Here is a 21,225-nt window from a genome sequence, read left to right as displayed (position 1 = left end):
GAAAGGAAAGGGAGCTAGATCAAAAAGAGTCCAGAAAAGAATGTAATCAGGAGGATAGAATAGAGAGGTGGAGCCTAAAAGTAGAGCTAGAAAGGATCCTTAGGAAGGAAGAAATCTCTTAGAGACAAAAATCAAGATGTAAATGGCTCTTGGAAGGAGATGGTAATACAATTTTTTTCTTCACTCTTTGGCAAATGGAAGAAGAAGAAAAAAATCTAATTACCAACATTGAGATTGAAGGTCGGGTGATAGACAGGGAGGAGGAAATTGCTAAATGTCTTGTGGATCACTTTAAATCAGTTTTTGCCACCGTAGGTGACAGCCACCTAAACTTGGAAGATTTGGATTGGATTAGAGTGCCTCAAACCCAAGCTGCGTTTCTTGAAAGGAATTTCATTGTAGAGGAGGTCCGTGAAGCAGTTTTTTCAATGGAGAGAGCTAAAGCTCTAGGTCCTGATGGCTTTTCTATAGCTTTTTATCAAGATTGTTGGTAGATCCTAGAAGCTGACTTGATGGAGGTGTTTTTTGAGTTCCATTGCAATGGGAAAATCTCACTAGGCACGGATGCTACCTTCCTTGCTCTAGTGTCCAAAAGGAGAGAGGCGAAAACCCTAAAGGATTTTAGGCCCATAAACCTTATTGTGAGTCTCTATAAAATCATTGCTAATGTTTTGGTAGGAAGATTGAAATCTATGTTACCTTTGGTAGTTACCTTTGATAATCTCCCAAAGCCAAGGAGCCTTTGTAGAGGGGAGACAAACAATAGACCAAATCCTTGTGGCAAATGAGCATGTGGCTGAAAAGAAAAAACAAGGAGGGAGAGGCCTAATTTGTAAGCTAGATCTAGAAAAGGCCTATGATATGGTGGATTGGTCCTTATTTCTAATTCTTTTGGAAAAGTTTGGGTTGGGCATGAGGTTGAGGAATTGGATTAAAGGATGTATTCGCTCAATACACTTCTTGGTTTTGGTAAATGGAGTCGCTAAGGATTTCTTCCTAGCAAAAAGAGGATTAAGGCAGGGAGACCCCATTTATCCCTTTTTACCTTTGTGGCTGAAGTGCTAAGCAAAATGATTGTTAAGGCTGATCTAAATAATTTGCTTAGAGGATGGAGAGTAGACCTGTTCATGGGCCGGGTAGCCCGATGGCCCGACCCACACCCCGGTTGGGCTTGGTCATGTAATTAGGCCCATGGGCCTGACCTCGGACCTAACACAGTAAGCCTGACTGTGTTTCGGGCCGGGCTCGGGATTTGTCAAAAAGGCCCGGCCCGACTCAGCATTATATATTTTATAAAATATATAATATGTATTTTATATATTATATAAAATATATAAATAATATAATATTTATTGAAATGTATATATATATATATTTATAATTTAATATATACATTTTTTATTATTTTCTTTATAATTTTTTTTTCTCTCTCTCTCTATTCAGCCGTTTCAGCAGTAGTAACAATATGGGCTAAATTTCGGGCTTGGGCCCAGGCCCAGTCTTCGGGCTTTTTATGAGGGCTGGGCTCGGGCCTTAAAAAAATCTGTTAATACAGAGTGAAAAACCGGCCCGACCTGGCCCATGAACAGGTCTAATGGAGAGTTGGTAGGGAGGAGGTTGTTGTCACCCACTTGCAATTTGTAGATGACTTAATCATCTTTTGTGAGGACTGTAGTGAATCCAATGTGAAGAACTTAAAACTTCTAGTTGCTGGTTTCCAAAGGGTATCAATGTTGAAAGTGTATTGGGGAAGGAGTTGTGTGGTAGGATTAATATGGGAGAACAAGATATTCAGGAGGTGGCAGATATACTAGGTTGCGAGATTAGGAGTTGGCCCCTAGAGTATCTTGGTATGCCATTGGGGGGTAACCCTAGGTTAGAAGGCTTTTGGAAACCTGTAATAGAAAGGTTCAGAAAAAAAGTTAGCTTTTTGGAAGAGGAGTTACATCTCTATGGGAGGAAGAATTACTCTGATTAGATCCACCTTAGCCAACTTGCCTACCTACTTCCTTTCCACCTTTAGAATACTAGTTAGGATTGCAAAGAACTTGGAGAAAATTATGAGAGATTTCTTTTGGGAACCGGAGGATGAAAGAAGAGATCATCTTATAAAATGGGAATAGGTATGAAACCCTAAAGAATCAGGACTTGGAATTGGGAATCTAACAAAGAGAAATACAACTCTACTAGGAAAATGGCTTTGGAGATTTCGTTTAGAAAGCATTCATGGTATGACAGAAAATGGCTAGGATGCAACTTTGGCAACTCATCATTCTTCAAGATTCCCCTAGAAAGAAATAATAGAGGTATTGCCAACTTTTCTTAGTTTCACTCGGTTTGATGTGGGCAATGGGGAAAAGGTCCTATTTTGGGAAGATCTTTGGGTTGGGGATCTATCACATTACTCTTCTCTTTATCCAATTACAAGGCTGAACCCATTTCAAAATTTGGTTTATCAATGGAACTTGGTATAAATTGGGATTTTGGGTTTAGGAGAGGTTTGAGAGATTCTGAGCTTGATTCCCTTGTCCTCTTACTATCAAAGCTGGAAAATGTTTTCTTGGACCCTAACTCTCTAGATGGAAGAATTTGGTTCTCTTCACCTGATGGCCCTCTGTCTTGTGCTTCGTTCTTTAACCTTCTTGTCTTGTCAAAGCCTATGGGGGAAACCTTCTTGTTTAAAGAAATCTGGTGTAAACCTATCCCTCCTAAAGTACAAGCTTTGTATTGGGAAGTGCTCCTTGGGAAGATCAACACCTGTGACTTGCTACAAAAAAGAAGGCCAAACAAATGCCTTTCTCCTCATGAGTGTATCCTTTGCAAGGAAAGTGGTAAGACCCTTCCTCATTTACTTTTTTTTTTTTTTTTGATATCTAGTCCTCATTTACTTGTTACCTGCCCTTTTGTGTCATGTATATGGAAATAGGCTTCTTCTCTCATTGGTTGCAAATGGAATACTCCACAGGATGTGGTAGGCCTATTCAATTCCAGTTTCTTAAGTCAACAAAAGAAGAGAGGAAGAGTTATGTGGACAGCAAGAGCAGCACTGATCTGGACTGTATGGGAAGAAAGAAACCATAGAATTTTGAATGAGAAGAGGAAATCAAAGGAGGAACTGTTTGAAGCTGTAACAGTAAGAACAACACATTGGGTAAAAACTTTGGATCTCTTTCGAGAGTTCTCAACAAATGACATAATAAGATGGTTTGGAAAGTGTAAGAATGGTTTGGAAACCTCCATATTTTAATAAACTGAAGCTCAACTTTCTTTGATGGTAGCTCATTGGGTAATCCAGGAAGGGCAGGAACAAGAGGTGTTTTTAGAAACCATGAAGGAGTGGTGGTGGCATTATTTTCAGGTCCAATTGGTTTTGGAGGTTCAGTACAAGATAAAGTGATGGTTCTCTTACATGGATTAAGGCTTTCTGTACAAGTTGGAGTAAGGGAATTGGAAGTGGAAGGAGATTCTCAGTTAGTCATATCTTGGTCCAAGAATATCAGATCAGCTCCATGGAAATACAGACATGCTTTTAGGGAGATCGACACCTTGGCAAAGAGATTCAATTCCACTTTTGGGTGGATAAGAAGGTCTGCAAATGGAATGGCAGATGTATTGGCAAAGCAAGGAGCTGATAGAGATGGCTTGTTTTGGGCTAAATTGTAATCTGATGTATTTTGGGATGCTGGGAACTTATCAGCCTTTTTGGGAATTCTTTGTAACTGTAATTTGATAACCTCCTGGGGATGACATCCCTGTCATCATTTTGTACTGCTACATATTTCTTTAAATCTAATAAATATACTCTTCTGCTGATAAAAAATATGTAGTCTATCAATGAAATCTAAACTACTGCCAATATATCGGCAAAAAATCGGGGAGTTATGGAAAAAGATTCCTGGAAGATTTCATATCGCCAATTAGCAACATGGGGATATTTCAGGGAAATTTCACCAAATATATCATTTGATAATGCGAACATGTTAATCTTAATGGATGATTCACCATATAGAGATAGAGAAATTTGGGGATATTTTGCTAATTTTGTTAAGATGTTTGGAAATCCTAAAGAAATCAGTGAGGTTAATAAAAACATGGAATTTGTTAATGAAGCTTCATGATTGTCAAAAGAAGTACAATTGTATATTTAAGACTAAAAAAATCACATAACTGTGCATATCAAATAAGAAAAGATTAAAAGGCTTAAACAGGTATCTCTCTCTCTACCTCACATTTGGTCTTTTATTCATCTCTTCCATATGCATCACTTGCCATTTTAACTTCTTTCTTTTTGTTACTACGTGTTGGTTAGATTGAAAGTCTTTTTTTTTTTTTTGTGCTTATATGCCTGTTTTTTGAATTATAGTTAATTAGGAAGTAAATTATATTCAGAACATTAAGCCATTTATCCAATCAAAGAATCCCTATTTGTTCTTTCAAGAAAAGGTTCTCAAATTTTTTTGAATGATTTTCTAAAAATTCTTGATTATATTCTAAAGTTTCAAGTCTTAGATATTTAATTTTTCAACAAGCCTTGGTATATCACCAATATTTTGGAAATGCATTAGATACTCGAGGGACAAAAAAGATTCTATAGATGTTTTTTGGTTCTCACTATGATTTAATATGCTTTAAGTCTAGTAAGTTTAGTTGTATTGTTTTTTTTTTATTGCTTTTCTCCTTATTTTGAAGTTTGTCCATATTCAAACATGAAACATTTAGTCAAACCCTAATGGTTGGTGCAATTTTCTGCTTAATTGAGTTGTGTCATATGGAACTGACAAAAAGACTTATCCCAAGATAAGGCTGTAAAAATTACTTTGGACTGTTGTTCTGGTCTTTAGGAACCTAGTATGTAATAATTGTTTAGGTAAGTGTATGACAGGTTCTGGTGGACTTAAAATAGTGATTTAGGTGTTACTGTTTTGTGTTGTAAATGGTCAAGTGACTAATATTTGTGAATAATAATTAATGTTGAATGCTTAGATTTTTGTGGATTTCTCCAACAATTTCATATTTTTGTTGAAGATTTGTCTTATTATTCTAGGAAGGGGATCAAATTAATGTGTGTTGGGGGGGGGGGGGATAATCTCCCTCCCTGGTCCAAACACAGCCTTTGATAACTTTTTAATCCACAATCATATGCCAGATAGGTGGATCCAAAAGAACTTTCTGGTATAAAATGCAATAAACATTATGAACAGTTGTTGAATTATAAATATAAAAAAATGATAATTTGCTTTCAAGGGAACCTAGTCAAGCATCTCCACTTTAATTGCTTAATCCATGTATGCAGAATATAATAGTTTGAGCCTAATCTGTGATGCCATATTTATTTGGAGCCTGATCAATGATTAAACAATGCAGACTGTTGAGAAAAGGCCTCGAGAGATGATGTTACGTCGTGAATTTGCAAATGCAGTTGGTTATTTAAATCAGATTCTCTCAGAAGAGAATCATCTGAAATTTATACACTGGGATTTTCACAAGTTTGCCAAGAGGTAAGCATGTGCACGGTTTTTCTTGTCATGATACATGGTGATCGTGTTTTTTTTTTCTATTTTCTAATTATCCTGTTTCCTTTTGGTTCTTAAAGCAAGTCTGCCAATGTTTTGGCTGTTTTGGGTGCTGTGGCAAGTGAAGCACTTGACCTGACGGGTTTCTTCTATAGTGGAAAGCCTGTCAATGTTAAACGTAGAGCAACCCAGCTCACAAGAACAAGCACGACAAGGTATTTAGCTCTTCATTTAATTAATCCACATATGCATAAATGTGTACTAATAATAGGGTTGCAGATTTCTGTCAAACCTGTAGCACAAATTCTTTGATATAAATGACTGACCTTGAATTCCAGCATAATAAGGAAGCTGTAATTTTGATTTACTGGGAACTAAATGTGTTTTACTACAATTTCTGTCAAACCTGTAGCACAAATTCTTTTATATAAATGACTGACCTTGAATTCCAGCATTATAAGGAAGCTGTAATTTTGATTTACTGGGAACTAAATGTGTTTTACTACAATTTTCTTCCTTCAGCAATATCCTACAGTGCCTGATAAATTGTCAGAATTCATTTAACTATATCAGAATTTCCCAACCTTATTTGATATTCAACCTGATGAAGCTAGCATACTATCCATGGTCCATTTAGGTTTCTCATTTATAAAGTCTCTTGCAGCATGAGTGCAAGTTTACTTAATTTTACATTGATGGCAGCTATTTTCCATGGTTGCCTGTTTATGCTGCATTGATTTAATATATTTTATGTAGTGTGACCAAGTATTCATGTTAGACTTGTTGGTTATCTGGTATGTACTGTCAAGTGGAGGTCGAGGTAGGTTGCCTAGTGGTTTATTGGGTGGACGAGGCTGGGAGAAGTGGTTCCTCGGGAGTTAGTGTGATATCAAGGAAGCTAGTTCCTTGTCTCAAGAGTGACCACTTCATTTTACTGGAAATCAGGACCAGCCAATTCTGTGGCTGACAATCTAGCTAAGGTAGGGGATGGCTGTGGTAAGCTATATTTGAGAATCAGTTATGCTGGTATAGGGCCGAGTTGCTTTGGTATTTTATGGGTCTTTAGTTGTTATATTTTATCAATAGTAGTCTGTTATTAGGGGTGTTTAGGATTTACCTTCTTGGGGATTTCTAGTTCCTATTTCCTGAGCTTTTCCTGTTGATGATTAATAAAATTCTGTAATTGCACAAAATATATGGTGGCTTACAGCTATTTGCTGCATCTGAATGTCATTTTGTCTATTCTTGTTGTTCTCAAAGCTTGTTGGGTCCCTTCTTCTTAACCTTCAACTATATTTAAATTAGGAGGTAAGAACCAAAAAAGAAATGAAAATTTTTGGCGCTAGACTAGGTTATTATGTTTTTTAACTGTGCAATGCCATGTTGTCAGGTGACTGGAAATTAAACCATTTTGATTACATGGTAATGGATTGGATGGGTCAACCAGTGGGTTGATCCAGTGATCTGTAACATCATGCTTAAATATATAATTAAGCCACCTAATTTGGTGACTGGAAATTAAACCGTTTTGATTACATGGTAATGGATTGGATGGGTCAACCAGTGGGTTGATCCAGTGATCTGTAACATCATGCTTAAATATATAATTAAGCCACCTAATTTGCATTTTAAATTAAATTAGATAATATTTTATTATGGGGTGATGGGGGCACACTTTGATGTATTTTTTGACCTGGCCCTCTCAACCTCTGGGATGCCAACTTTGTAAATTTCTATTTTTCCTTATATAAAATTGTTTATTGCTTATAAAAAAAAACCTTAGAAATAATAGCCATATAAATATTACAGAAAACACAGGTGCTTACAAGTTGGTATGCGCTTAGTGGTTTGTATATCAACTTCATTTAAATGGATGGCCCAAGCGGCTCATTGAGAACTAGACAGTTCATTAAAAATTATCCTGTTTCATTAAGGGTTTTCAAAAACTCAGGAACCAGTTTATTTAAAAATCAGAATTCTGACTGGGTAATTGGTTTACTGGCCCAACTGTCTGGTCTGGTTTCAAGCCTGACAGGCCTGGTGCAACCATAACATCTGAACTGGTTAAAATTAGGGTTGTTCATGGGTTGGTTCGGTTCGGTTTGGTTTTATTTAATTTTTCCAACTGAACCGAAACTTTTGGGTTGGTTTTAAGACCAACTGGAACCGACTGGTCATATGCAAAAACTGAGTTACATACGTTATTTAAATCGACTTCGGTTTAATCAGTTTGACTTAAACCGAACCGAAATCAACTTTTGCAACTTTTAATGCAGTCATAGCTGTGTAGTCTGAACTGTCTATAGGCCTATTTATAGACCTGTCTTTACACTTAAACCCTAATCAAATTGTACCGTCTAGAAACCTACCTGTAGACTTAAACATTTAAACCAAAATCAAATTAAAACCTCCACTTATAGACATACACGTGGCTGGTCGTAATGTCAAGAGAACCATCCCAAACACAATTCGATATAGTGTAAGGTTTCAAACTTTGCAGCCTTTTTAACTATTTTGTCTTTTTCACTTTTTGTAGGGTAATGATTATAACTTAATAGAGTCTTAGAGATGTCAGTTGAGTGGCTGTTACAAGTCAAATAATAGAGGTGAGGCTTTATGCTTTACAAGTCAAATAATAAAGGAAAGGCTTTATGCCATTGTATGTATGTATGTATGATAGTCGGGTTGGTTTTAATTCATATTTTAAATTCATTACTCGCAACTGAATTGAATAGTCGGATTTTGACATTTTTCTAACCAAGATCGACCGACTTCACCAACAGAGCATGAGTACTTGTGCTTTTTCCACAATTAAGATAGCAAAATGCAAATTTTGGGGGTAAATTTCTTATGATTCCTAAAAATAATTTCATAATATGAAGGTGAGTGCGAAAGATTTGTTTATACAAGTTCAAAATAATGAAGAAAAAAAATTGAAACAATAAAAAAAGAAGAAAGTTGAGATTGAATACCTTGTTCAATCAACAGATCAAATGGAAAGCCTTTTGAGTAAGAGTGCAACTCTTGGGTTAGGAAATTGTTTTTTTTTTTTTTTTTGTTGAGAAAATGTAAAGTACACTTCTATTAATATTGCAAACCAAAGGATGGATAAAATGCAAAATTTGATTGATGGACGGATGTCTTAAAACAGAAGGTTTTAAAATGAGTAGGACTAAAGCAGTATATATGCAATGTAACAAGGCCAATATCCTATGTTGGTCCCAGCTATCTGGGGTCTTGAGAGAGGTGGACTAGATACAGATCTAAGCCTCTGCATTTTTTATTCTCATGAAGTGTTCACTCTCATACCCAAATCTGTGGTCTTGCCTGTTGTCTTGTGCCTTTGGTGCTATAAGGTCTTTGTGCTTTTCTTGTGCCATGCGCTTTTAAAATGTTGTTTTCATCTCTTACAGAGATCCTTCTCTAGGTGACCTCAGAGCAAATTCTGGTGATGTTGCGAGGCTTGGAAGTAGTAATGAGGCACTGAACTCTTTGATTAAAGACAGGGAGTCTGAGATTAATCAACAATCCAAGAAAGATGGTCAAAATGGCATGGCACCATGTTTTCAAAGTGGAGTTTTACGCACCAACTGCATTGACTGCTTGGATCGTACAAATGTAGCTCAGTATGCTTATGGCTTAGCAGCTTTAGGCAGACAACTCCATGCTATGGGTTTGACAGATATGCCTAAGGTTGATCCTGATAGTAGCATAGCTGCAGCTCTCATGGATATGTATCAGAGCATGGGTGATGCTCTTGCCCAGCAATATGGAGGCTCTGCAGCTCACAACACTGTATGATCTTTCTGTACATAGATCTGTTGATGGGTTGTTTATTTTGGAATTTGGATTTATTTGTTATATTCATTTTAGTTTCTTGGTACATTGCCTTATTATTACCTGGATACTCTTGATGTCATTGAATATTTGGATGTTGTTATCAGCAACACTGTGACATGATTCTCAGGTTTTCCCAGAGAGGCAAGGCAAATGGAAAGCTACTACCCAGTCTAGGGAGTTTCTTAAATCTATAAAACGATATTACAGCAATGCCTACACGGATGGTGAAAAGCAAGACGCAATAAATCTGTACTTATTCCTTCTTGGTTTTCTTTTAGATTCAAGGAATTTATCCTTATTCCATAGCGATCCTCTTATTTATTTTCTTTGCATGCTCTTCTAAATGCAGACATAAATTTATTTAATCACCATAATTGGACAATAGTTTTCAAAATCACCATCATTAGGCTCTTCAATTTCTTTTTTTATAAGGATTGCCAGTTTCAGTTTGTTGGTATTTAGTAAGGATTAATACCTCGTTTTTCACACATTTTTCTATCAATTTTTCTTAGGTTAGTTGTTGGTTTTACCAGATTTTTGGGTTATTTTCAACCCCAGGAAGGAAAGCCTGCTCTCTGGGAATTGGATTCTGACTATTATCTCCATGTTTCTGGGATTGGAGATGAACCTGTTTTGGATCAAAGGTATAAGTCAGATAGTTACTTATTCAAAGTTATTTTGATATATAATTCTATATAGACACATTAGGGTTTTCATCTAAAAATTCTTGCTATTCCTTGATTTCTATTGCCTCTATCTTTTACAGCTCAGAAGCAGATGCTAAACCTGTGAAAGGAACTACTCTTGCACCAATTCCAGCTTGCAGAGAAGACTTCTTGCGGATGAAATTGACATCATTTGATAAGCTAATAGAGAGAACATGTAGCTCAATAAAGAATGTAAGACTTTGCAGTGAACCAGACCAAAAAGTAGGCGGTGGAGCAGGAAACTCTGGCATGGCACCTGATGCAGCGTAATTTCCTAGACAAAGCAATTAATTTCAGATACCATGCATGTTCTTAATCTGGAAATCTCCATATTCTTTTTAATGTGCACTATTTCTCTTATTATGTTGGAGAGTGCTATTTTATCTTTCAATTACTTAATATAAATCCTGGGAACTGGCTGTTCAATATGGTACAATTGTTGGTCTTCTTTAAATATGGACAAACATCTTAGTGCTAAATTGCTAATTGTCTTTCATATACATGATAACAAATCAATCTTTAGTGGTGAGGTGAAATAGAGCATTATGTTCTAATGCTTGACAACATTTTAGACACCGAAAGAATGCTTTATAATGTTCCTGAAAATTTTATACATCTTATGCAGTGAAATACAACTTAAAAGTCCAAATTGGCTCTTTGGCCAGAGAAAATTTGAAGATAGTGGTTCTGCTACCAAAGTTGCTGGACAAGATATTGCAAATGGTGGATCCCAAGATGGGACAAATGCTAACTGTTTCCGTGACCTAAATTGGTTGTCTCCTATTGGTGAAGACTCTGAGGAGGATATCTTCCAAAGGTAATTCTTTTGAGCTCTTCCTCATTTTTTACTAGAGAAAGAGATTTTTTTTTTTTTTTTGCACTGCATTTGGTTTTAAAGAGGAGAAAAAGGGAATTTGAAACCACAAAACTTCCACCATGGAAAAGAAAGCAGGGTAAATAACAAAAATAACATTTTTACTGAAGAAAGAGATTTTCTTTAGCATTTGGTTGTAGAGAAGATGAGGTAAAAAAGCAAGGAAAGTTGAACAGGAAGGAAAATACAAGGAATCATCAAAATTTCTGCATTTTTTTTTGCTCATGTGGTCATATTGAGTGATTGCTTTTGTTGGTGCTGTTGCTTCCAAATGCTATGATTGCTTAGGTGGCATTAAATTGTAGGTCAACTTCAATTGAGAGGATGAATTTAGGGTCCATTTGATTCGCGGACAGGATTGGAATCAGAACCCCTAGGAATCAAACCGGAATCACCTATTCCTGATAGTTGTTTGGTTTATTTGGGAATTGGAATCGAATTCTGATTGTTGCTGTTTGGTTCATTTGGAGTTGGAATGGAATCAACTGAATTTTCAGTTTTGTATTAGTCTATTTGTTATTTTATTATTAATTTATTAATATTTATGAATACATAATTATTATTTTATTAGTGCTTTGTTGTTATTACTTTATTAGTATTTAATAATTAACATCTTAGTATTTATCATTAATTTATGAATATTTTATTATTATATTTATTATTATTTCGTTAATATTTTATTTTTTGTTTTGTTATTTTAAAATTAATTTATTATTATTTAATAATTAATATGTTAGTATTTTGTTATTACTTTAATTATATTATTTTAATATTTTATTTGTAATTAATTATTATTAATTTATTAATATTTTATGAATATATAATTTTTATTTTATTAGTATTTAATAATGAATATCTTAGTATTTATCATTAGTTTGTGAATATTTTATTAATAGATTATTATTTTATTATTACTTAAACAATAATATTATTATTATATTTATTAATAACTTATTATTTTATCATTAATTTATTAGTATTCTATTATTTTTGTTTTATTATTTTAAAGTTAATTTATTATTATGTAATGATTAATATGTTAGTAATTTATTATTAATTTAATTATATTATATTAATAATTTTTTGTGCAGCTAAACTTCAGTTGTAGGAACATGAAAGCGTTGGGTTCGCTTATAGGGGAGGTGGAGACAAGTGGAGTTTCGGAGGAGAAGAATAGGGAAGGCGATAGTGAAGTTGAAGAAAGAGTTTTTGAGGTATCCTTGGAAGGATAGGGTGTAGGAGCAAGGTAGTATGGAGATTGAGAAGTTGGTTGGCAAGGATGCCAAGGTTGGAAAATCCTTTCAATAAGCTGGCCGATTTGCATCTCTACTTGGGATAATAAATTATTTTTTCCCTTGTGTTACTAACGACAAGTGATTGACGATGAGAGACCGTTGACGATGAGGAACCGAAGGAGCCACTGGTTGAAGGATAGACGACCTCTCAGAGGCAACTGGAATTGGAAGAAGGGATGGGCAGATGATCACTGCAATCAAGGTGTTCAAAGTTCCCCTGTTCATGGTGTAAGAGAGACGAACTAGAAAAAGAAGAGGGGAACTTACGCAGAAGCTGTCAGCAGTTCTTCTTGGCCGTTGGAGGAAGAAGCGGAGGTTAGAGCTCGCAAGGATGGCCTTTATGTGACCGCCGGAGGTTTAGATAATGGCAGAAGAGTGGATTTTTTGAAGGCATGTCTAGTGGGGATGGAGATCTCTTCCAAATCCTTAGAAGATCTGAAAGCTTGGGATCTTCAAAAGTGGGATCCTTCGGGAGGGTTGAGATTACGAAGGTTACCGAATGCAAGGATTCTTTTTATATTTGCATCTGAAAAAGAAGCAAAGAGGATTTGGAAGTCAGGGAGCAGAAACGTAGACGGTGAACTCCTACGACTAGTCCCTTGGGATATGGCAGACCTCTGTTGGGATGAAGAGGCAAGGAAAACCTTATGGATGCAAATCTTTGGCTTACCCCTACACCTCTGGAACTCTAAGTTGGTTGAGAAAATAGGAGACATGTGTGGACGGTATGTTGAGATAGACAACGCGTCGCGCGCCAATGATCGATGGGGGTGACGTGGCGCCTTTCCAAAGGATTGGCTTGGGGGAACCCTCTTCGGTTGTGGAGAGGCGGGCGCTTGGTGGGCCTAAGTCGAGGGTGTCTCAGTGGGAGTTTCAAATTTCAAACAAGGAGGTTTTAGAGGCTTTGATGTCCATATGCCTCGAAAGATTAAGACAGATGGACTTTGGGAAGGAGATCTTGGGACAAGTGGCATGGTTGACGGTGAGATCTATTGATTTCCAAGATGAGCCTTGCATGGTGGAAGGGGGATACTCACGAGACGGTTGCATGTGCGAACCATTGGGTATTATCTCCACATCATCAGATGGAACTGGGTGCCAAGCTATCCATTTTTTGACTTGACTCGACCCCAAGCCGAGTCTGGTTGGTTCATTGAAAGCCTTACCAGTGAGTCTCCCTCGTCCTCTTCACAGGGAGGAGTCGTTGTGGCCCTTGACTCATGCAAACTTTTACCCGTGTCCATTTCTCCGTTTATCAGTGCGCCCGATCATTGTGAGGGAGATTGCCAGGAATAAGAGCTTGTGCCAGAAATTGAGCCTCGCTACAGGGACCCAACAGAGCCTAGGATGGAGTTGGCTGTTCAATCTAGAGGAGGGGACCTGGAGGTTTTAGAAGTTTCACCTACCACGACCCCTTTGGCTTCCTTATGAGCAGGGGAATGGCCAACGGTAGGGGAAGCTTCTGCCATTTCAGTAGGTATTATAGGGTTGGGGGTGAGCTTGCATAAGGGAACCCTCCTATGGAAGAGCCTTCCACTTGGGTTCTATCGAAATTCCTAGAGGTGGGAGCTTTTCTGGGTGTGTCCTTAAAGGGTATGGAAGAACTGACTAAGACCTACCTAATGGAGGTGGAGAGGAGAGTCTTAGAAGAGAGAGGAGGAAAGGGTAGAAAAACAGAGAGGGAGCTTTTCAGACTTGTGTGGGGTCTAAATGATTCAGCAGGGACAGGGAACAGGGGTGGGAAGGTAGGAAGAAGGGGAAGGGAGTGAAGGAGGAAAGTGCCAGGGCCAGTTCTGTTCAGTTCTGCTTTTCTATTGTAAAAAGTTAATAATGAAACTGTTATCTTGGAATATTAGAGGTTTAAGTTCAAGGCGTAGAAGTGTAGTGGCTGGCTCTCTTATAAGGGGGTGAAATCCTGATATTCTTTGCCTACAGGAAACAAAAATGGAAGCAATTGAGCCTCAAACAATCAGAAATGTTTGGGGGGAAAAGGATTGTAATTGGGAAGTATTGCCCAGCTGTTGGGACTGCAGGTGGTGTGGTGGTGATCTGGGATGTGAATAAAGTGGAGGCAAAAGGCAAGAAGGTGGGGCAGTTTTCGTTTCAGTATGGTTTCAGGTATTGGAGGATGGATGGGAGTTTGTTATTTCAGCTGTGTATGGCCCGAATGATAATAGTGTAAGGGCAGCTTTCTGGGCAGAGCTCAGTGCAGTTAAAGAGGAATGGGACAAACCTTGGGCGGTAGGGGGAGATTTTACCACTATCCGGTTTTCTCATGAGAAAAGAGGAAATGGCAGACCAGGTAGGGGCTTAAGAAGCTTAGCCGAGTTTATGGGAAGGTGGGAATTGGTGGGCCTACCTCTCTTGGGAGCCAAGTATACTTGGACAAACATCCAGGAGGAGGCTACTTTAGTCAAGCTAGACCGGTTTGTGGTTTCTACGGAGTGGGTAGATAGGTTTCCCAACTTATCTCTCGAAGCCTTACCAAGGCCTTTATCTGACCATGCACCCATCTGTTTAGACTGTAGTGGCTTACAATCAAAGCCATCTCCCTTCAAATTTGAAAATGCATGGCTTGAAGAAGAGGGTTTTGTAGATCTTTGAAGAAGTTGGTGGGAAGAGATTCATGTGGTGAGCAAAAAGCTAAAGACATTGAAAGAGAGGATCAGAACTTGGAAAAAGGAGGCCCTCAACTTGGCAGATCAGAGAAAAAAGAGCTGTTTGGAGGTAATTGCAGAACTTGATAAGTCTGAGGAAGAAAGATATCTCTCTCAAGAGGAGAGGAGGAGCAAAACTGGACCTTGACAAACTCGCTTTCCAAGAGGAGATGAGATGGAGGCAACGTTCCAAATGCCTTTGGTCGAAGGAGGGAGAAACACAAAGTTCTTCAATAAGATGGCTAGTGCAAGAAGACGAGAAAATGCCATTAAAAGTCTGTTTTTAAATGGAGAAGTGGTTGAGGATGACAGCTTGATTAAAAGACATATCGTGTGCTACTATGAGAATTTGTATGAAGAAGTGTGGACAGTCAGACCCAAGCTTGATGGGTTGTTGTTTGATGGTTTGTCAGAAGATCAGGCGAGTGCTATAGAAAGGGAATTCACGGAAGAGGAAGTTTGGGGGGCAATCATGGAAATGGAAGGGGACAAGTCGCCGGGGCTGGATGGCTTCACTATGGCCTTTTTTAAGCGGTGCTGGGGTTTCTTGAAGAGGGAGGTTATGAAGGTTTTCAAGGAGTTTCACGAGTCAGCAGCCCTTGAAAGAAGCTTAAACTCAACTTTCATCACCCTCATACCAAAAAAAAGAAAGGAGCAGAAGAGCCAAGGATTTTAGACCAATCAGTCTGATTGGGAGTGTGTATTAAAAAATAGCAAAGGTGTTGGCTAGGAGGCTTAAACCTATCATGGGAAGCATCATTGTGGACGCTCAAGGAGCCTTTGTGGAAGGAAGATTGATGGTAGATGGGGTTTTAGTTGCAAATGGGCTGATTGACTCAAGGCTCTGAAGTGGGAGGGCTGGGCTCTTATGTAAAGTGGACTTTGAAAAAGCTTACGATCATGTTAATGTCATTTCCTAGATTACGTGTTGTGTAGAATGAATTTTGGCTCCAAGTGGTGGACTTGGATGAAGGTATGCCCCACCACCCCAACTTTCTTCTCTATATTAGTTAATGGTATGTCTTGTGGGAGATTCTTGAGTTCAAGAGGTTTAAGGCAAGGGGATCCCCTATCTCCTTTCCTGTTCATTTGTGTGACAGAAGCTCTCAACAGATTGGTGAATAGGGCTGTTTCAGGGGGTTTCATTGAGGGTTTCTCTGTTGGGGAGGGAGAGGTGAAGGTCCTGTTACTTCAGTATGCTGATGTGTGAAGCCTCCCGTGAACAGCTTGATTTTGTAATGGCCCTCCTCAGGTGGTTCAAGATTGTATCAGGCTTGCGTGTCAACCTACATAAGAGTGAACTGGTTGCTGTGGGACAGGTGCAGGAGATTGAAAGGTGGGCGGAGGAGTGGGGAAGCTCCCGCTGAAATATCTGGGAATGCCTCTAGGTGCAAAATGCATATCAAAGTCAGTTTGGGAGCCCATTTTCGAAAGAATAGACAAAAGGCTGGCTTTGTGGAAAGCAAAATCTCTCTCTTATGGTGGCAAACTCACTTTGCTGAAAAGTGTCCTATCGTCTCCCAACTCACTTGCTGTTGGCTTTTCCAATTCCAGCTGGCGTGGCAAATCTAATAGAAAAGAAAATGAGACAATTCTTGTGGAGAGGTTGGAGAGGCGAAAATAATAAATTCCACATCTCTATTATGAATTGAGAGATGTGTGGCTGCAATTCACGGCGGGCAGAGAGTGGGTAGAAAAAGTGAGTAGGAAATCTGGGCTCCTGAGCCTAGGGCCTCCAGTCCATGTTCAAACGTTGCAGACAACCGGGTCACCATTTCTTGATGAGTATGGGCCCAGGTCCAGATAACCCAGTGTTCACAGTAACAACTCAGGACCAGTAACATCACGAGGACCATATGGCTCTTTAACAACTTTTGGGGGATTTTGCTGATGTGTTCAAGGAACCCTAGGGGATACCACCATCTAGACAAAGTGATCACAGGATCCCCATTATCCTGGGAGATCCACCCGCAAATGTTAGAAACCTGGTACCTGAATTCATTGTTTGGGTCATTTGGTAAGCAACAACATGGTCTTAGCCGACCTAGAAAAAGTGACTGCTATCAAGTCTTGGTCATAGCCCATGACTGTTAAAAGCCTAAGATGATTTCTAGGCATGTATCTAGGTGATTCACAAGAGGGTATAACAGATGATAGACCCATTAACCTTACTCTTGCACAAAGATTCCTTTGTCTGGAGTCTGGACTGACATGGCCCAGTCCACATTTGATCAATTGAAGCACTCTCTCTCCAGCCCTCCCCACACTCGCTTTACCAGATTTTAATAAAATCTTTATTCTTGAGTGTGATGCTTGAGGGGGTGGCCTAAGTGCTGTTGTTATGCAAGAGGGCCAGCCAATAGCACACTTCAGCAAAGCCCTCAGTGGACAATCCTTGTATAAATCCACATATGAAAGGGAATTAATGGCAATTTCTTCTTGCAGCCTAGAAATGGAGTTCCTACTAATTGGGTCATAAATTTATTATCCATACAGATCAACAAAGTCTAAAACATTTGCTTGAACAACAAGTCCATACAAATGCTCAACTTAAATGGGCCTACAAACTCGTGGGGTTTGATTTTGTGATTGAATATAAGTCGGGTACTTCCAACAGAGCAGCAGATACCCTGTCACACATGCATGAAATCTCTTTTCTTTTTTTCCTCTCCCCCAATTCTCCCTTATCTTCGCATGTCAGTTTATCTTTCACAGTTTTCCCTGTTTTTTTTTTTCTGGAATGGTATTTGTTGCATTATCCAATAATTTTCTTTATGATCAGTTCTGCATAATCCAATAATAGGCTGTAAAAACAACATGCTAATTTCTTTTTCTTGTCAGGTATCTTGCAATGACCTCAGTTGACGAAGCCAATGGTTGGTATGGTGGAAACCTTTTAGGTGATCAAGATGAAAGCAGTGAAATATACAAGCATTATGCCGAGTTGTGTCAGGTAAACAATCCAATCTTTCATTTGGTGATACTATATAAAATTTTCTTGATTCATTTTGTTTTCATGGTGAATTTGTTTAATTTTACTTATTTTCGTTTACTAGAGTTTTTTCCTTTTAATTCAAAATTTTTACTCTCAATTGTCCTAAAGACTTGGTGACATTTTGATTACTATGGTAGTCTTCTCTTCATGTATTTATGACTTTAAAACTCTTATTTTTAAATTTGTACATGGGATTGGGCAAGCTAGCCAGGTTGTTTAAGCAAGAAGTCTAAAAGGCTGAGGAATCAACCATGTGGCAAATTAATTAGTTCGGAGCTGAAAAGCTTATAAACAGTCTCCCTTTTCGTGTCCCTTTGAATTTAAAATTTCTAGAGTCAACTCTCTCAAAGACACATTTGTTGCATTTGTTTCCTTTTCCTTCACCACTAATACTCAGTTCTCATGATTTTTTTTGTTATCCTTTTCTAATTTCTCGGAACAGTTCTCATAGAAATCCATTTATGCACAGTGTGCATATAATCTTTATGCATGGACTTGCTTACCTTATCTTTGTGGTCATTCATTTATTTGACTTTTTATTCTTCAGGGCCCTGCAATGGAACCCTTTGAACACGATCATGATAAAGAGAAATACTATGCGGATCTTCTTTCCATGAATGACATAGATGGTGCAGATGATGCAGCCATTGAAGCAGAGATGGAAGCTGCTCTTAAAGAGTACAATCAAATTGGTGCAGACCTCGGAATTTTCCCGACCACATGTAAATACATTTCCGAAGATCCAAGCAGATTGACAAGATGGATCATTGGAGAAGAAAAAGTGCAAGGGAACACGACTTAATCGAATCCCTTACCATCTACTATTTATTTCCTTTTTTTGTCCTAATTGAAAATTTCCTTGTGTACCATTATTTCAGTGTACACAGGGAAGAGGAAATTGGTCCACTGCGAACTGCTTTCTGTAAAAACGAACTGCTGTTTGAACTGTGTAATTTCTACTGTACAGATGTATTTTAAAAATTACCCATTAACTATCTTCCGGGGAAAATTTTCTCACGTTCGTTTTCAACAAATTTTCTAATATTTCTAATTAAGGGGGTGTTTGGTACAGTGATAACCATTTCTTTTTGGGTGGATCAATAAGTTTGTGTGGGAGAGATTGTTCTACTTGAAACGTTTTGAGTTGGTCAATACATATTGTTATTTCTATTTGCAACTTTGAATTTGATGTTTTTCACAAATTCAGTTTTCTAATTGAAATGCATTTATATAACGTGACAACATCTTTTTTTTTTCACAAATTTGTATTGATCAACCAAGCCCATAGGCCCATTGCATCTACTCACCCTGAAGCCCAGGGATCCTTGCATCAGCCCATAAACCTATCGAGTCAACCGCCTGACTATTATAAATTTATAATAGGATAATAGGCGGTGTAATCATGTGTCTAGCAGGCAGTTATAGGTTTTCGGTGAGTTTAATACAGGTCGGTTTAAATGATTGAACTAAAGTGAAAACGCATGACTATTGATGTAAATATGTACATCGATTTTATCAATGTAAAACTCTACCGTGAGTGGAATTGTCGTCGATTTTCAATATAAAATCACATTCAAAACAAACACCGCCAAATACAGATCGGGAGTAGAGTTTTACACCTATCCGTATTTACGCAGAAAATAAACACAACCTTGGGGAATTAATAAGTGAATTCTGGGGTGGAGTGGATTGTGAAAAGTCCTTAATTATAACCATTGAAATGCATTTAAAGAGGTTACCATTAGTGGTGGTTCCAAATTCTGTGTTGTACAGGTGGCAAGTGATGGAGGACCCAAACCCATGTATGGATCTGCAGAAAACCCCTGGTTAAGATTCCAGAGCTTGCAATAGGGTTGTTCACAAAGAGAACCAAACTCATCAAACCAGCCCGATTCGACCCAACCTGGTTAGTGTTTTAAGTTTGTCGGTCGGATTTAGGTCATTGAAATATAAAGGGTAAATTGCAAATAAATACCCTATACTTTGGCCTAGTCTCACTTTGATAACCAAATTTCAAAATATGTCAATTCAGTACCTGAATTTTTAAAACGTCCCAATTTAATCCCAAATTAAATTTGGCTACAGGTAAAATCCGACTGCAACATATATCCATGACCACCATCCTTTTCAGTTTGATAAAACCTGTAATCGTACTAGTGGCACCATTAACTAGCCCATCCAAAAGAGCAATGTTGTTAATCAACATTACCCTTTAATCCAGTTCTCCAACAAGGAAAAGGAAAAGATGGATCCACTAAAGTGGGGAAATAAGAAAAATCGAAGAGAATGATTTAATCCAATAAATTTGTTGGCCAAAAAAGAAGAACCATGAAAACCTGTAAAGGAAGTCATGCTTTCAAAAGCATTATCTGCACTTGAACCATGAAAACCATTCCAACTAAGATCGAGATGCTCAGCATTATCTGCACTTGAACCATGAAAACCATTCCAACTAAGATCAAGATGCTCAAGGTGGCTAAGATTAAACAACCAGAGACAGAGGAAAAGTGGAATTAATATAGTTCCACCTGAGATCATGGACAGTAGGAGATGTGAGATTGGCGTGCAACAGAGGAGGCAGCAGGAGAAATTGACAAGCAGTTAAGTGTAATTCTAGAAGGGAAGTAAGCATATTAAATTATTAATTGCATGCAACCAGCCCCATTTACATGCGAAAGATAGTTGTCAGAGAGGTCTAGGAACAAGAGAAGATAGAGTAGAGAGCCAATCCAGTTTGTTAAAAGTTACTCCTAGGATACCACTAAAATCGAGGTATTGCAAGTTTGAGAGGTTTCCAATAAGATGAGGTGGAACCATCCCTTGGAAATATGTTCAGGTTAAGATATGTCAACTGTACGTTTCAGGGAGCCAAGGAAACTGGGGACACTAGTTCCTCTGAAGTCGTTGCCGCTTAATTAGGTCCAAATAATTCAAATGTTTCAATTCAAGTAAGAAAGGATTTATCTCATCAGTCACCATTTCAAGATGTTTCGTATAAAAGTACTTTTATAAAAGTATTTTTATAAAGGTATTTATGTAAAAGTGTTTTTATAAAATATTTTCATAAAAGTTCTTTTGTAATTACTTTCGTATAAAAGTATTTTTATAAAAATGTTTTTATAAAAATGCTTTTGTAAAAATGCTTTTATAAAATTGATATTGTAAAAGTACTTTCATAAAAATACTTTGTAAAAATATTTTTATAAAAATATTTTCATAAAAGTACTTTCATAAAAATAATTTTATACTGGCTTAAGTTCTGATCAATTTGAATTTAGACGAGGATTTAACCTCATGATCGGATTATTAGAGATTTGGTTTAGGTCCAAATAATTAGTGAGTGT

The 21,225-nt window shown here is 37.7% G+C and overlaps 1 protein-coding gene across 2 annotated transcripts in view; it reads left to right on the top strand.

The window, feature by feature from the left end:
• Positions 1–18,915, top strand: part of ATSAC1 (Phosphoinositide phosphatase family protein) — a 47,785-nt gene extending 28,870 nt beyond the window's left edge. Inside the window, exons 8-16 of one of the 2 annotated variants that reach the window (XM_088979697.1) lie at positions 5,365–5,498; positions 5,594–5,728; positions 8,927–9,308; positions 9,481–9,602; positions 9,887–9,997; positions 10,120–10,326; positions 10,686–10,877; positions 17,728–17,839; positions 18,429–18,915. In XM_088979697.1, coding sequence (XP_088835823.1) covers positions 5,365–5,498; positions 5,594–5,728; positions 8,927–9,308; positions 9,481–9,602; positions 9,887–9,997; positions 10,120–10,326; positions 10,686–10,877; positions 17,728–17,839; positions 18,429–18,683 — 1,650 coding nt within the window. In that variant the 3' untranslated portion in view covers positions 18,684–18,915. Of the gene's footprint in view, positions 1–5,364; positions 5,499–5,593; positions 5,729–8,926; positions 9,309–9,480; positions 9,603–9,865; positions 9,998–10,119; positions 10,327–10,685; positions 10,878–17,727; positions 17,840–18,428 lie in introns of both variants that reach the window. The other variant, XM_088979695.1, reaches the window with a different exon arrangement.
• Positions 18,916–21,225: the final 2,310 nt, after the last annotated feature.

This window comes from Nelumbo lutea, chromosome 3, assembly GCF_056320005.1.
Source record: "Nelumbo lutea isolate HS-2025 chromosome 3, American lotus-T2T, whole genome shotgun sequence".
Classification (NCBI taxonomy): domain Eukaryota; kingdom Viridiplantae; phylum Streptophyta; class Magnoliopsida; order Proteales; family Nelumbonaceae; genus Nelumbo; species Nelumbo lutea.
The sequence above is the reverse complement of the archived record's forward strand: the minus strand, read 5'-3'. Positions and strand labels throughout refer to the sequence as shown.